At 48.0% G+C, this 17,160-nt stretch overlaps 1 protein-coding gene across 2 annotated transcripts in view; it reads right to left on the minus strand.

The window, feature by feature from the left end:
- Positions 1-17,160, minus strand: part of Sh3pxd2a (SH3 and PX domains 2A) — a 215,285-nt gene that overhangs the window by 138,390 nt on the left and 59,735 nt on the right. For both annotated transcript variants that reach the window (XM_077799000.1, XM_026401179.2), the window contains exon 3: positions 8,172-8,247. In XM_077799000.1, the coding sequence (XP_077655126.1) occupies positions 8,172-8,247 (76 nt within the window). The remainder of the gene's footprint in view (positions 1-8,171; positions 8,248-17,160) is intronic.

Genomic DNA, 17,160 nt, shown 5'->3' on the forward strand with positions numbered 1-17,160 from the left:
CAGATGTCACCTTCATAAGAGGCCCTTTTCGGCCACTGAATCTCAGATGTCCTGATTTACCTTACCTGCTATATGACCTATTTTTTTTTCTTTCTGACACTTATTGCTATTAGAAATTGCTCATTTCTTTGTTTTCTGACTTTCCCAGTGGAATGCAAACTTCCTGAGAACAGTGACCTGGCCTCCTGTTCTCAGCCATATTGCCAGCGCTTACAGCTGGGTTGGCACTCAGTAGGTGCTCAATAAATACCTGCAGTAGGAATGAATGAACACAGCTCTTTCATGTAGTGTTCAGAGAAGGATGCTGACAGCAGGCCCTGAGAGTTGCCAGTCTCAGATTACAGAGTGAGAGAATGAGTTTGGGGGTGGGGTGGGGAGCTATAATTATAGCACAAGAAGACCCGGCACCTCCAGGGGAGGACGGAGGGGTGCCATGCAGACCTATAATCATGTTGACCTTTTTAAAACCCCAGCATTACCAGCAGACCTTCTCCATCATGTAGCTTTATCTTTTCCTGCCATCCCAGGTTACCAGTGGGGCCCAGAAGCTTCCCAGTCCCTCTCCTTAAGGGGCTGCGGCGCCTGCCAGCATCTCTGACCTGTTGTCTCTGCAACAGCTTCCAGGCCCTTGGGCGAGGGTTTTCCTAGGCTGGTGCCTGGGGGAGGCACCCAGAAACACCTAAGCCCAGCAAGAGGGTCAGCCCTCCCCAAACTATGGACCAGCTCTGGCTAAGGCCATCCCTCCCCCAGCTTCCTTTTGTGCCAAACAAACACCGGATCTGCTGTGCAGGGCTCAGAAGGCAGGGAGGAGGAAGGCCAGGGAGTGGGAGCGTGTGTCTGCAGTTCACCCAGAGCACTCCCACATGGGGGCTCCCCACTGCCTCTTCGTTAAGGGGCCAGAAAGGAAACAGGCAAGCTGGTACAAAAGAACCAAGCATGCCCGCTGTCTAAAAATACACCCCTCGAGGTGCGAAAGGTCACCAGGCTGTCTCAGGCTGGCAGTTCCCACCTTGATCATGGTTAGAGGTTCACTTTTCTCCCTGAGCAATCCTGCTTCTTCCTGACTCATGGGTCCAGGAATAGGTACAGTTATGGATGGGGCTGGCTCTGCTATTAGGACGTGGGGCTTTGTGAAACCCAGGGACCTGGTAGCCAGCACAGACACACATGTGGCTTGCAAGGGAGGGGAACCTCGCATTGCCTTTGTAGAGTGAGTTCTGCTCTTTCTGCACCACTGCCTGACTTCTGAAGTCCCTTGGTCCCTGGTTGGAGTTGTTTGCTTTTTACATCAGCAGCTACACACTCTACTTCACTCTGTAATGACCATTTCCTCCCAGGGAGCCTCCTCTGGCCAGCAAGCTCGGGATACACAGGAAATCTACTCCAATCCCAGGATGGGCAACAGGAGATGGATTTTCCACAATAGTCTTTTAAAGCAAGGCAGAAAGTTCCATGTAAACAGTAGGCTGTCCTCAGAGTCTGCTGACCCCAACAAGCTTGGCCCAATATAAAAAAGAACTTCATTTCTGCCCACCCATCCCCAAGGCAGGAGGTCCCAGAGAGCACCAGATAACTTTCAGAGAATTCTTGGGTTTCTTGTAAACAAGGCAAGAAAGGCCTTGGCTTTACATTATCTTTTCAAAGGTGTTTGCAAAGGAGGTGTCTTACCCTAGAGCAAACAGCAGGTTTGCTTCCTGCCCACTATAAGAGATATGGGGTCCCTAAGATCTGGGTTTCTTGCTTATAATGTAACCCACCGTATGAAAAAGGCATTGATCTGAGCCCACTGTGTCACACCTGTGGAACCTGAAGGCATTGGGGACTGAGGCACATGTGAGGATGTTCATGCTGGTTATTGTCCTGGGATAAAGTCTTTCGTTTCTGACCCTGGGGGTCTTTTGTTTTCTGTGGCACCTGTGAAATCATTTCAAGCTAACTTAATTGGCTTACAAATTGGTAAAAATCTCAGACTTTTCACAGTGTTTGACAGTGCTGTTCTTTTATCTAATGATTGAGGTCAAAGTGACTGTCCAGTCTCTAAACTCTAGGTCTGCCCTGTTTCCAGAAAAATCTGGAGAAGTTCCAATTCTAAAAATGAATGTAAACCAGATTTGAAAAAAAAAAAAAAGAATTACTTATAAAAAAGAAAGTGGTTTTTTGTGATAGAGCGCTTGCCTAATATGTATAGAAGCCCTGGGTTCATTCCTCAGCACTGCGTATGTATAAATAAGTAAATAAAAAAGTAAGTAAGTAAATAAAGGTCCATTGGCAAATAAGAAAAAAATATTTTTTAAAAATGACAATCCAAAGAAAGGTTGTAAGGGGGGATAGGAAGGGCAGCAGAATATAATAGACTTTATGATTGCTGTATGTATATAGGTGACTCTATGACCAGTGTGATTCTGCAATCTGTACAAATAGAAAAATGAGAAATTATATCCCAATGATTCAAATGTATGAATTGCCAAGATCATTGTAATGTCAGGTGTAGCTAATAAAAAATAAATAAATAATAAAATTTAAAAAAAGAAAGTGGATTTCTCACAGGCCTCTTTTAATAGAATACCACTGAGGACACCTACAAGATGATGTGATTTGTCCCAAAGAGATGAATTTATATAGAAGAATTCAGGAATATGCTCTCATGGAAAACAAATTTTATGTGCATCTTTTGTTGTTGTTGTTGTTATTTTTGTTGGAGGTGGGAAAGCCAAGCAGTATGGCCTAAGAGTGAAGCTTCTTGCGGGGTAGTCTCAGGCAATGGCCTCCTTCCTCAAGGCCAGATGGCATGCTTGTTTAAAGGCACTCCACCTCCTTAACATAAAAGTCAGTCACTCAGCTCTGTGGTCCAGCTAATTGAGTTGTGCCAATATCAATTTCCTGGTTTTGATAACATACTGTAGTTACGTAAGATGTTACCACTGGCAGGAGGGATGCGATGGTGGAAAGTGAGTTGACCTCTCCCCGTCTCTTGCTTTCTTGTGTTTCTTTTTTGTGGTACTGGAGATTGAACCCAGGGATACTCGATCACTGAGTTATACTCCAGCCCTTTTCCCCTCTCATCCTTTTTAGTTTTTATTTGGACAGACCCTTGCTAAGTTGCCCAGGTTGGCATCAAACTTGCAATCTTCTGCCCCAGCCTCCCAAGTTGCTAGGATTACAGGTGTGCACCACCATGCCCAGCTCGATCTCTCTTTAAAATGGGAACAATGCCATCTGCCCTATAGTATGGAGGTGGAATGTAGTGTGCCTAGCGTTTTTGCAACATTTGGTTTCTAGGATTATTTCAAAATAAAAAGTTAAAAATGCCTATGATTTAGGAAACCAAATAGCCAATCTTGTTAGATTGATAGTTAAATGGAGATAGTGCTCTGAAGGCCTTATTTGTAATCATATTAAAATAATAATACTCTAAGTTTTAAGAAAAAAATCAATTACTTCGTGTTAGTGATCTCAACTACTCAATGAATGAGAAAGCCCTTACAGGTCACCTAAGGCCACCTGAGGTTCAGGCTACTTCCTTGCCTCACACAGGGCACTCCTGATGCTCATGATGGCAATGACAGCTGGGGGAGGGACTGCTGGGTACAATGTCTCAGGTCCCTAAACTGGGAGGTGTGGAGGCCAGAGGGAAAGGTAAAGGCAGAACTTAGTGGAGGCTGGCTGTGACAATTCCCCCCTGGCCAAGGAAAGACCCAGGACATGGCAAGAACAGCACCTACCATGTGTCTAGCCCGTGACCGAAGTGTGAAAGAAGTAGACAAGGGCCTTGTCTCAAAGGAGGCCACAAAGGTCAGCCAGAGAGATAGGTGTCACATAAAACAGGTTTGGAGGCCAGGCTCGGAGGGGTTCCTTCCATCTCTGGCATCCACTGTCACTCCCAAGGTGGGCACATCCTGGGGTCACTCTTCCTACCACAAAACCCACAAGTTTTCCCCCTGAGTAAGCCTTGCTGGAGAACTGCCTGTCCCACGTGGGCACCCTAACTCGCCTTGGCCTTCCCACGGGCACTGCAGACTGGAAATTCCAATACAGTCTTCAGCCAGTCAGAAAAGCACTTCTAGCACTGGTGAAAATAATTGAGGGTCCTTCCAAGGGAAGTCCCCCTACAACTCTTATGTCAGATCTGACTGACATGAAAATGTCAATAATTGGACTGGCCCCTGGACCCCCTGTAGGCTCCAAGCCCTACCTCTACCGGTGTCACTGCACAACACCCAAGAGCTAATGGGCCTCATCATGTCTTTGTTCAGGTGGCTCAGAACAGAGCAGTTGGACTGAGACTCCAAACACCTACAGACCCCTCCCAGGAAGCAGAAATGCTCATCACATCCCAGCACCTCTAGAGCCCAAACTGAGACCCTCTGGGAAAGAATGCATGCTCTGTTTCCTCTGCTTGGATTTTCCATCCCCTGAAATTCCAGCTGAGGCAAAGGGCTGACAGAGCTGTCCCCAGAGCTTCCTGCTAAGCTTCCCTAGGGTGGCAAGAGAGTTTGCATTCGCTGGGGTTCTGCTGAGTCCCTGCTGCCAGAGGTGAGCCTAGGGGAATTGGCAGGTGACCTCAGACACCATCCCCCAAGGCAGGGAGGTGGAAACAGAGCCTCAAAGGGGTGTCAGGTGACACAGCAGATGCTAAGAGATTACCAGAGAGTGTCACTGCTAGTCACATAGCTGCCTCAGTTTCTCAGAGGTGTATCCTCGGTCATTGGGAGCCACCGTACCTACACTTCATATCCTCCAGGGCAGACAAGAGATGACCAATATGTCCTTCAGATAGGTCAACTCTAGTGCCATTCACCCTGACCCCAGTGAGATCAGAAGGAGTCTGGACTTAGCTGCCGCTATCTCTCTGCCTCACTTCTTCCCCTTCTCTGTCCTGCTTGCCTCCCTGCTGTGGGAAACTCACAGGCAAGAGCACACTCTCCAAAATCACTTGCAGATCCATGTTCCTCACTGACCTTCACTTATATCCTCTCCTCTGAGGACCCCCTTTGATATAGCAGGTGGGGTGGGTGGGAATCCTCATGGTTCCCAGCCTGGTTCTGATTGTGTTGGGCTCTTTTGCCCCAGTCCTTTCCCTTCACATTCAATGTGAGGAGTGAGTACAGTAGGAAGGGGGTAAGGTGGATTCCCATGAGCAGGAGGAAGTCCCGGGACCTGGGATGGGGCTTGGGAGCTCTGGGATGGGTTCCAAATGGCCAGCAATGGCATTCTGAAGCCCTGGAGAGTGAAAGAGCAAAGGACAGGAGTTCAAGGGAGAACACTAGTGTGGGAGGGCTGAGAGGGAGCCAAGCCAGGACAAGGGAGACTTTTCTTTTGGAGAAGTGGAGTCAACCTCACTCCCCTTGACAATACTCCCACTATTCACAGTCACCTGTATTTGGGGGCTGGAAGGTGTTCCATGCTTGACTTTTCTCAGCAGGTGGGATGAGGTGAGGGCAGGTGACTTTACCAACAGCTGCCATTTGTTGAGCGTTGACTATGGGACTGTGCCAAGTGCTTCACGTGAATTCTCTTAATCCATACTCCAGTCCTTTAGAGCAAACTGAACTTTGAATAGAGCCCGAGTCTCACAGCAGCCATTGGGTTATTGTCCCCCCAGGCAGCCTGCGTGGAAGGAGCCTTGGTCCCAATGTCAGGCCTAAGAGTTCTGGTGTTGGCTATGCCTCCTGGCTTTGTGCTTTGTGCAAGTCTATTAGCATCCCTTGGCCTCGATTTTCTGGCAAAATGGGACAGTAACCTTACTGGGAGGATCAAATAAGATTATACATGACTGTGTGGTATGAAACGCCAGGTGTGTGAGGCATTGGTAATAAGGGCCAGCATTCATTTGGCACCTACTTGGGTCAGCCACAGTTCTAAGCACTTGAGATGCACTGATTCATTTCATCTTATACAACAGTGTCACAAAGTAGATATTGGTATCATCCCCATTTCTCAAATGAGGAAACTGAGGCATAGAGAGTTTAATACAACAAGTAACTGCCACAGCCAGGGGTCCAGGGCTGACCCCTATACATGGGACTGGGTGGCAGCTGTACAAAGCTGTGCCCTTTGCCCCACGCTCCAACTTCACTAGCCTCCAGGGGTCAGATCTGGGAACCCCTTTCAGGGAGGCCTTTGCTGACCTCCTCAGCTCACAGTGAGTTCTCTGAGCTCCAGTCCTTTCACATTCACAATTGCATGATGGGAGAGGGCCACATCCTGCATTATATGGTTCTCTGATTTTGGAGATGGTCTTATCTTGCACCATATGGAGGGTTCCTTAGATGAAGATCTCCCCTTACTGGCCAGGCCAGCCCTGCCCCTCCTAAACAGCTCACTGGCTGACAGCAAGGAGCTTTTTCCCTTGGAGCTACTGCCAAGAAAGAAGTGGAAGAAACAGCCCATTTTTGAGCAAAAGGGTAGCCTTCATGGCCCAAGGCCAGGTTCACCACCGCACTGCAACAGGGAACCACCCTATCCTCCTGTTACCTCTAGGATACTTATGCCCACAGCACCCCAGCAGGGCTCCCACTTCCAGGTGAACAGAGCATGCAGACTGTGCTGGAGGAGCATCTAAAGTTGTTGTGGACCTAGATGTTGGCTATTCCAAATTCCCTTGGGATTCAGTATGAAGCCAAATGAAGCAAGAAAGTCAGCCTATAGCAACTTGGAGGTTAGGAACAGAGAAGCCATATTCTGCCTCTGTGGAAGGAGGAGGCCAGGGGTTGTTAGGGTCTGTAAACAAGTCAAGATGGCGCCTGGCATTTTGCCAGAGGGAGTGGTTTGTGAAGTAACGCCAGCCAGCCATTAAGTGTGGAGATTCCTTATTGGTTGACTGCTGTATCTAGTTTATGTTAATTAAGATAAGCTGTGTGGAATGTATATATACCTCTCCTGTCCTACAATAAACGGCTCCCACTCCTGCTGTATCAATGTACACAAGTTGCTCATCACCCCCCGGTTATTTTGCTGCAGCCGGACTGCGGCAAGGGGTGAGATCCCTACATACTTATTTCTGGTCTTCAGAAACTATGGGGTTTAGATGTTCCTCCTTTATAGCTAATTCTCTCCAGCTCTAGCACAAGTCTCTGAGGACAGGCAGTGGTACATGCTCTGGCCTTTTGATGCTTTGGAAGATGGGGGGTGAGTAGGACATCCTTCACAGGGGGGCCACTCTGTGGCTCCCAAGTCTGTTTTCAAGTCAACAAGTAGGTACTGACTGTGGGCTGGGAGTGTGTCTAGGGCTAAGGATTGTCCTGGTGGCTGGCTTAATGGGGGGAGTCGATGGCCAGCATTAACCCAAAGGGAGGGAAGCTTCCCAGGAAACCCAAGCCTAGTGGCCTGGGGACAGGTAGAAGCCCAGGGGAGCCATAAGGCAGTATTATCCACTGGCAGAGACAGGTGTGGGATAAGGGACCTGAGTTCACGCCTCAGTTCTGCCACCTCTACGGGCAGTTACTTAACCCCTCTGAACCCTCAAATCTTCCTCTCTTTGGGGAAATGATAATACCCACCTTGGTGGGAAGATCTGTACATGAAAACAAATAGAGAAGCACTCTGTAATTATGCTGCAGGTCTGCACAAACCTAAGGCATCATAGTAATAGCAGGCCAGGCACACCTGAGACGTCTTCCTCTAAATTACACGACATAATCCGTTGTCTGAAACAGTCCAAATTGATGTTGTGGTTAATGTCCTGGCCTTTATGGCCAGACGAGAGTTGGGTTCAAATCCTGTCTCTCTCAGAATACAGGGATGTTACCTGAGTGTGTAATGACTTGTGAGGCCTTCCGGAGCTCAGATCTGAGGAGTGTGCTCAGTTTGAGGTGACTTACAACTGGACTGGGAGGCAGTAAGAACAGTTCTGCCTACAGTTCCTCTTCCTTTCCTAGAACTTGGCCTCTCCGTGCCTGTTATGAAAAGGAAGCTAAACTCCAAGAGCCTGAGAAACTCCTCAGAGGCTACAAGCCGGAGGTCAGCAGACATAGGACTAGAATGGCTGGAGAAGCCACTTGGAAGACAGTGGCCTTCAAAAATCAGGGGCTTCCGGATCCCCTGGGGATGATTAGTGTGCAGATTTATAGGCCAAACCCACATGGTCTTTCTGGCTTAGCAGCTGACCTCTTGACCTATAAGTGTCCTTCTCAAAGTCACCTTCAGCCCCTTGGGGGGCCACCTGAGCTTACCTGGGAGGAAGGGTATGATCCTTTGCTTGGGGTCCTTCTGGCCACCTTCTATGGGGAATTTATCCAGAAGCTGCATCTAAGGAGGCAGACAGACAGAGAGACAGGATTCAGAAGACTAGATTGTCCTCAGCGCCCCTTCCCCACCCCACTCCACTGCCCACGGTGCTCACACGGATGAGTGACGCCTGAAATCCCTCATTTCACAGACGATTAACAAACCACATGGGGCATGAGAGGGATGAGGCCAGGGCTCTCCGTGCATCAAAGAGGGTGTCTGAATAGTCTCGGGAAGGGGGAGGTGTCTGGAGACACCCAGAGTAGCGAGGCTGGGCCAGGGACCAGCAGGCCTTCAGGCCAGACTGGGGTTGCCAGATGCTTCTTTGGGCTCAGTTCTTTCTTTCTTCATCTGCGGGTGAATCCTTTAGCCACTGGCCATCCCAAACTCTCCTGGGCCAGGATGGAGGAAGGCCCCACCTGGTACTTCAGACAGACCACCCACCCTCTAGAACTGCTCTGCAGAAACAGACCCAGATGTTATTTTAATTGCAAAACCAAATCTATCTCATTGTCTCCACTGCTGGAAGACCCCTTCCTCTGCTTCGTCCCCTCCTACCCTGAGATTGCTACCGTTTTTCTAGGGACATACCCACTGGAAGAGTTTCCAGGAGAAACACTGTTTTTTTCTTTAGCTATTCTGGGCTGAAATTCTGTGTAAACTGGAAAAACACACAGGAGTCAGGGCTCCTCTGTGTGCAGTTGATCTCAGTTCTAAGGCACAGGCGGGAAATGCAGCCAGAATCTAGTCTGTGTGACCCTAAGCAAGGCAGGGAACCTTCCTTCCTCAGCTGAGCCCTGGGTACCATCCTTGGTAGAATGAGAGGATCAGTCACATGGTATCTAAAGTCCATTCATTCTTCCATTCCTTCACATCTTTACTGAGCCCATATGTAGAGTACTAGGCACCAAAGAAAGAAGCTAGGGGCCAGGGATGTAGCTCGGTGGCAGAATGCTGGCCAAGCACAGATGAGGACCTGGGTGGCATCCCCAGTACTGAAAAAAGAAAAAAGCCAAAGTTTGCCCACAGGGAGTTTACATTCTAGTGGAAAAGGACAAATGGAAAGGAAATAGGTCATGTCAGGAGAGATACATGCAATGAAAAAAGTGAAGTAGGGTAAGGCACTGGAGCAAGATCAGGGTTGTCACTTCATCTGCAGTGGTGAGAAGTCCTTATGAATCCAGAAGTAATTCAGCAGAGACCCACAGGAGCAGAGGAAGCAAGCCACTCTGGAGGGGGAGGATGTTTCAGGAAAAAGAACAGGAAGGCAAAGAGCCGGAAAACACCAATGTGGCTAGTGTGGCGTGACCAGGGCAGAGGGACAAGCAACCAGAGGCAGGATGGGCTAGAATGTAGAAGGCCTTGCAGGCTATGAAGACTCAAGAGTTCATCCTGATGCAAGGGGAAGTCCTGAAGTTTTTGTGCAGAAGAGAGACACAAGCTGATCCATGTTTTGAAAAGGTAGCTCCAGCCCCAGTGTAAAGAACAGGCCAGCGGGCGGAAGCCAGAAGACCAATTAGGAGCCTACTGACACCAGCGAGGACACCACTTCAAGGTGTTAGCACTGCAGGTGAAGGAGGTCCTAGGCTAGGTTGTATGTGTGTGCACCTCTGTCCATCTGTCCATTTATGTATCCAGCTCCACACAAGATTTCAGGATTTTCTCTTGCACAATCATTACGTGATATGCATAAAGCCCTTGGATGAAAGGGGGTGGGAGAATTGGTGGATTCCATTCAAAACAAGACAGAGACTGCACCATGATTAACTTTCACTTCCCTGAATACAGATGGCTATTTAGCAAAAGCAAGCTCATGAGTTTTTCATGTTGTAACTTCAAATCTCAAACATTTAATAATCTCCTGCTACATGTAAATATAGCCATTGGGCTATAACTCTATACACTATACTTAGGTTTTTTTTCCTTAATTAATACATTTTCAAACAAATTCTGCTAACTAGAACTCCAATTTTCTCTTTCCTGTTTGCCTTGCTCATATTCTATTTTTATACATTTCATTTCTGTATTACATAAGAAATTCATGCTCACTGAGGGAAAAAACTAGAAATTACAGAAGCATCGGGTGGTCAAAAAAAGGAAAGAGAATCACTTATAATCTCTCTCCCTGAAAAGGCAGCATTAATATCGAGGGCTACGTATATTCTTTCCAGGCATTCTTCCATGCATGTAATTTATGAAATGAACATGTCGATGCTTTTACATTACACAATGAACATTTTTTCCATGTCAATGTACATTTCCATATCAGCATTCTCAATCATGACATGGAATTTCAATGTTTGCATGGGCCATTGTTTATTTACCTACTCCCCTACTGTTGGATATTTAGGTTGTTTCCGACTTTCTGCTAACTGTATACAACATTAGATTGAACAACTTGTCCGTGGATCTCTGCACACTTCCTTTAGACCAACATATTTTTTTTGAAAAAAAATTTTTTTTTGTTTTATCTTGTATTCTATGCGTATTTTATAAGTGCCTTAAATGTTTTCCAGACCACTAAGAATAAATAGATGGATAACTATTATGCGTGGGCCAGGCCTGAGGCCTTCAAGCAACAATTCCATAAGGTCTCTGAGGAGGAGACAGAGACATCTGAGGAGTAATGTAGGCCCAGGGGCATGCCCAGGTATGAAGTGATCTGCCCTTACCTGTACCACTTCTCTCCCCAAACAGGGTGACCAGCTGCACCACAACAAGCTGTGGAACCTTGCCCAAGTGGCTGTCTCTCTCTAGAGTTTACAGGAGGTAAAGTACAGAAACTTAAATTTCCCTCCAGCTCTGCTATATACATTTTCTCTGACTCCTGCGTTTTGCTTTCAGACTCAATACATTGTCACTGAAAATATGGTGCTGAAAGGGGTGGGCGGGGCAGGTGACATTCATGAATCATGTCTTTCCTCCCCAAACACTGACATATACTGACATTTGCCTTGTAGGTGCCAGGCCCTCTGTTAGAAATAAGTCCAATCCCAGCGCTGGCATCAAGGGGCTCCTGCAGCCCAGGGCTATGGGACATGCATGCAAAGCACTGGTATCAGTGAGAAGGCTGGTTCTGGGGCCTGGGCAGGGCCCTGGGCCTCGTTTCTCCCCAGCCTGCAGGTGCTGTTGAAGCTGCTGGTCTGTGGGCCACACTCTAAGCAGGAAAGCTCTACAGCGCTACAGTCCACATGGCAGCCCCTGGTTACATGTGGCACTGAGCACTTAAAACGAGACTGGTCCAAAATGAGATGTTTTGCATGTGTCAACCATACACTGGATTTCCAAGGCTTAGCATCGAAAAAATGTGAAATGTGAAAGAATTCTGTGCTGATTGCATGATGATATTTTAGATCAGGATATCAATAAAATTATTTAAATAATTCATTTCACCTATTTCCTTTTTATGTCTTTAAGCAGCTACTAGAAATGTTTAAATTACGTACGTGGCTCTTTCTGTTGGACAGTGCTGCTCTAGAGCGTGATGGCTCTCGGAATGTGCGGTGATGTCTCTGCTCACCTGATTTGCATGGGGGCCCGTTGGTTAAAAATGCAAGTTCCTGGGCCCCACATGGAAGCATGTGAAACTTTGATCTGGTGCTAGAGACAGACAAGGAAAGTCCAGAGTGATGGAGAATGGAAAAGATATAGAATAGGAGCCCATGGGAGCTGAAGGGAGAGGTCAGGGGAGGCTTCTGGAGGAGGCAAGTGACAGTCACAACCTGTGTCTCCCTAGTCAAAGGGCAGTCTGAATTCCCTCACTGGGTTCCTGTGCCTCCTGGAAGGAAGGGTCATGTGACAGTCTGGCAAATAAGTAGGCAGATTCGATTTTCCTCCACAAGGCCTCCTGAGGGGTGCTTGGCAGCAGCCTCTCACCTACCTTTTCTTTCAACGGCAGATTTTCCTCGTCCTGCACCTCTGGTTCCATCTAGCCTTCCCCTCGCCTCCTACTCCCAGGCCAACATAAGCCCATCCACTGAGACTCCTGGATCAACCAGTCCACTCCAGGGCTGTGAGCCCCTAGCTGGCCTGCTTCCTACCTCTAGTCCTCAGGAGCCCACTCCAGCCCTGTCACCTATTCCTACCATCACGGCTAAGCCAGCAGGACCTTGGTGTTGGCCCTCCCCATCAGTCTTCCCTGGAGCCCGCGGGCCATGGGAGAAGGAAGTCCAGCTAACCAGCTGCCAGTGACAGTTTCTCTGCCCACAGGTCACCTTGAAAAAGAAAGCAAATTCCCTGGCTCTGATTCCACAACAAACCAAACAGAAGCACCCAGCCAAGCTGCTTCTGTGTAGCCACAGCAGAGCTGCGCCATGCAGCCTCTTGGCCCACAAGATGGCGGATGGTGGGCAGTGGGACCATGCTTGACACACAATGCAAATGTTGCCCCTTCTGGGTGACCAGGAAGACAGCACAGTGGGTTCTTTGACCTGGTCGGTGGCTGATGTGCAGGGTTAGGTTCCACAGATAAAACAACTGCACGAAAGGCTGAGTTGAGGGGGCTGTCTGCTGGAGGCCCCCGACTGGGCCTTCTGACTGGGCCTTCCGTGAGGAAGCCTGGGTGCGTGGGCCGTGAGGAAGGAAGACTCCGCCCAGCAGGGAGCTCTGCGGCCACCTTTTCAGGCAGGAAGTAGAGTCTCCCAGCAAGGCCCTTACTCAGGCTGGAAGAAAAACAGATCCCATTGCCAGGATCCTTTTTGGAGTGAGGCGTCTGGCTAATGGAGCCCCTTGCAACTTCTCAGAGTGGGGAGGAGGCCGGCTGTTTACCTAAGGGGTGGATGGTGTGAGAGATACAGGACAGTGCGGCTCCAGGAGCTGGTTCCAGCCAGAGAAAGCTGATTCGGCAGCTCTCCACGGCAGGGCTCTACAGCAATAAACACCGGGAGAGGAGGGTGGGCCCCGGCCCAGCTGAGGCACATCTGTAACCCAAGAGGCCCACTCCTAGCCTGCAGAGAAGGTGGAGTTCCCAGAGACTTCAGCCTTGGTGCCCCAGTCTCCAACCTTAATCCCTGGGACCCTCTACATCAGGAACAAGGGAACATTACAAGAAGATGGTGGGTTCCCTGACCTAAAAATTCCCCTTAAAAAGGACAAGGCCAGGGGCTGGGGATGTGGCTCAGCAGTAGCGCGCTCGCCTGGCATGCGTGCGGCCCGGGTTCGATCCTCAGCACCACATACCAACAAAGATGTTGTGTCCGCCAAGAACTAAAAAAAAAAAAAAGGACAAGGCCACCCCATCTCCGAGGAACCAAGAGAGATCTAGGAAAACCTCAGAATTCATCTGTCCACTCACTGAGCACTCAGCAGTCCCTGTGTTCGATACTGGGGACACCTCAGTGAGCATCACAGAGGCAGGCGACAGCAATAATCAGAGCAGCTTTTCTTAAAGTGCTCACCCCCTGAGGCTTAAATGCACTTCCCTGTTCTCTTCTGTTTTGACCTTACAAGTGACTTCAAGAAGTCTTCCTTTTTGAATCCCAGCAGCCCTTGTGCTTTTCACACCCTACCTCACCACATCGGGTGGTCTCCTGGGATTTGCTCCTTAGTACAAGTTCACCCCATTGCTCAAGAGGAAGCACCCTCCTTCACCCTTCATGGTCTTGGCTCCCTTGTTGAGCCAAGCTGATATGAAGATATAGAAATACCAGATCTGTAAGGGACCGATGAACACCTCCACAGCCATATCAGCAAATCCTAATTTTGGGGAAGAGTGAGTTGAGTGGAATTCTCTGTTCAAATTAAATCTAACATCAAACCTCAATGCCTAATTTCTTTGGGTATAGATATCCTATCACTTCAGAACAATTTGCTGAAAAGAATCTGTTTCCCATTGAATTAATTACCTTAATGTCTTTGTCAAAAATAAATACATATATGAGGTTCTATTTCTGAACTTTATGCTATTATACATATATATACATATATACATATATATGTATAGACATATATATTTATATATAACATATATATTATATAAATGAACACTTTACAGGTAGAGGCCAATGACTGACATATCTATCTATCTAGATATATCTATCTGCTCCTTGGCTGCCATGGGCTGAGAAGGATATCTACCTACAGATATATAGATAGATATTGGTATAATCAATCATATGGAAAAATATATATCTTGACACCACACCATTCTTTCTTGATCCTGTAGATTCTAGTAAGTATGTCTACAGCTGTTATGTCAATACTTTTAATAAGTATCGAGATCAAACTACTTCTGCTACTTTTTCAAAATCAATTTGGTCATTCCCCCCTCAAGTCTCAGGCACTGAAATTGAGAGGGGACCCAATCCAGACTCCAAAGTCCTTAATAAGTTAAAGAAGTCTCCCTTGGCCATTGTTACGGTTTGGACATGAGATGTTTCCTGAAAAATGCATGTTAGACAATATAGAAATGTTTAGAGATGAAATGATTATAGATTGTGAGAGCTGTAACTGGATCAGTGGATTAATCCATTTGATGGATTAATAATTTGAATAGATTACTGAGTGGGAACTGTAGGCAAGTGGGGTATGGCTGGAGGAAGTAGATCAGTGGGGGCATGCCCTTGGGGATCATATTTTGTCCCTGGTTCCTCACTCTCTCTGCTCCTTGGCTGCCATGGACTGAGAAGCTTTCTTCAATCACACTCTTCCACCATCTTGTTCTGCCTCATCTCTGGCAATAGAGCCAGCCAACTATGGACTGAACCCATGAAACTGTGAGCCCAAAATAACATTGTCTTCCTTAAGTTGTTCCTGTCAGGCATTCTGGTTACAGTGACAAATGCTGACTAACACCCATTTCTGGAAAACATGCAAGCCTTCACCACTTCAAATCCCTCCCCTATTAGCCTTTACCTAGGATGTTCCATGTACTGCACCAGCAGAATTCAGGAGTATGAATCCTGGTCCAGGATCTGATTGGGAGCTGGGATACCCACATGTGCAATAAGGCATTTACCTGGTATTAGATGAGTGTCCAGCTGCTGACAAGCTATGGGGAGGCGGGGGATCAATGCAGCCAGGTGAACAAAGTGAAAGAGAAAACAGAGGTAGGCCCTGAATAAAGGGGAACTGGCAAGAAGAGAGGAGGGCACCCCAGAGGGAGGAATGGCAAGCATAAAGACTGTGGGAATACCAGAGCTGCTGCAGCAAGCAGTCAGATGGGATTAAACAGACTCATTCATGAATTCCACAAAGTGCTGCCATGGGTCAGGGAAAGAAGTGGGATCCAGGGTGGAGGCTCCAGATCATTTATTCCAGAGATTTGGAGATGAGCACACAGTTGGCACCAGTGCTGGGTAAGGGCAGCTGCCTGGCATGCCGCTCACAGAGGTTGTGGGGAGGGCATCCTGAAGCAGCACTGGAAATGAGAATGTATGGAGAAAAAAGTCCTTTATAGAAGTCAGTTGGAGGATGGTGTTGCATGTGGTTGGAGTCTTTGGGGTGGGGGATGAGCAGGTGAGACGCCCCAGCCTGACAGAGTAGGGTCTGGGGACGCAGAGCTGCCTCCTTCCCAAGACCAGTTGAGAATCTGATCCATTCCCTTGCATATTTTAGCTTCCAGAGGCCACCATGTTCCTTGACTTGTGGCCCCTTCCGCTGTCTTCAAATCATATGTGTATCAGGGTGTGTGTGGTCTGACCATATTAGTTTGCCAGGGTCATGATAACAAAGTACCACAAAATAAGTGGTTTAAATGATGCAAGTTTATTGTCTCACAGTTCTGGAGGCTGGAAATCAGAGACCAGGAGATTTGCAGAGCTCCTCTCAGAGCTGTGAGGGAGACTCTGGTCCAGGACTCCCCACGAGTTTCTGGTAGTTGCCGGTAACCTCTCTGCTGCATCGTGGGCTTGTAGAAGCATCACCCTGATCTCTGCCTTTGTCTTCACATGGAGATCTCTATGGGTGCCTGACTGTGTCTGAATGTCCCTTTTTAATAGGGACACCGCCATAGCACATTAGGGGTCCACCCTACTCCAAGATGACCTCATCTCAACTAATTACATCTGCAAAGACTCTGTTTCCAAATAAGATCACATCCCAAGGTTCTGGGGGCTTAGGATTTCAATATGTGAATTTGGCGGAGGGCATATAACCCTTCAGTCCCCAACGCTAACACACTTCTTAAATGACATATAACTGCTGGGCTTCAATGAGGCATGACTGTGGTCCCAGCCATCTGGGAGGCTGAGGCTGGAGAATCCTAAGTTTCAGGCCAGCCTGGGGAACTTAGGGCAAGCTTGTCTCAAAATAAAATGTAAAAAGGGTTGGAGATGAAGCTCAGTAGTAGACCATGTGTCCAGCATGTTTAAGGTCCTGGGTTCAATTCCCAGTAAAAGAAAAAACAAGAAAGGAAGGGAGGGAGGGAAGAAGGAAGGAAGAGAGGAAGGAAGGAAGTCAGCCCAGGACATCACTTCTAAAAGGGAATGCTTCTACCCATATTCTTCCAAAGTCTCTTCCTGCACTCACAGTGATGCTTGCACAACATTTTAGAAAATGTGAAGAACAGTAAATAGTGCAGAGCTAGGCAGATCCGGGCCAACCAGACACCTCATCTGTAGAATGGGGACAGTGAGAGAACACGCCTGGGAGGGTGGGAGGGAGGATGAAGCGAGATGATGTGTGTAAAGTGCTTGGCGCAGAGCCTGGCACTAAGTGCTCTGTACACATCAGCTATTATTGTCACTCTTGTGTCATTGTCACTCTTGTTATACCAGATTGTGTCCCTAATTGTGTCCCAGGGAAAGTGCTTAGGAGGCTATAACCATGTGATGAGGGAGGCAACAGGGAGACCGAGAGGGACAAATAGGCTTGGGAGGGGTCTTGGCCAAGCCCAGGCTGGCTCTGAACATCTAGAGGCCCTGGGGGAGCTGCCCAGCTGGTGTGCGTGGGCCAGGCATGGGGCGGAGGCCTCTGGCTTTTCCAGTGGCTTGTCAG

The sequence above is a fragment of the Urocitellus parryii genome, chromosome 5 (genome assembly GCF_045843805.1).
Source record: "Urocitellus parryii isolate mUroPar1 chromosome 5, mUroPar1.hap1, whole genome shotgun sequence".
Lineage (NCBI taxonomy): Eukaryota > Metazoa > Chordata > Mammalia > Rodentia > Sciuridae > Urocitellus > Urocitellus parryii.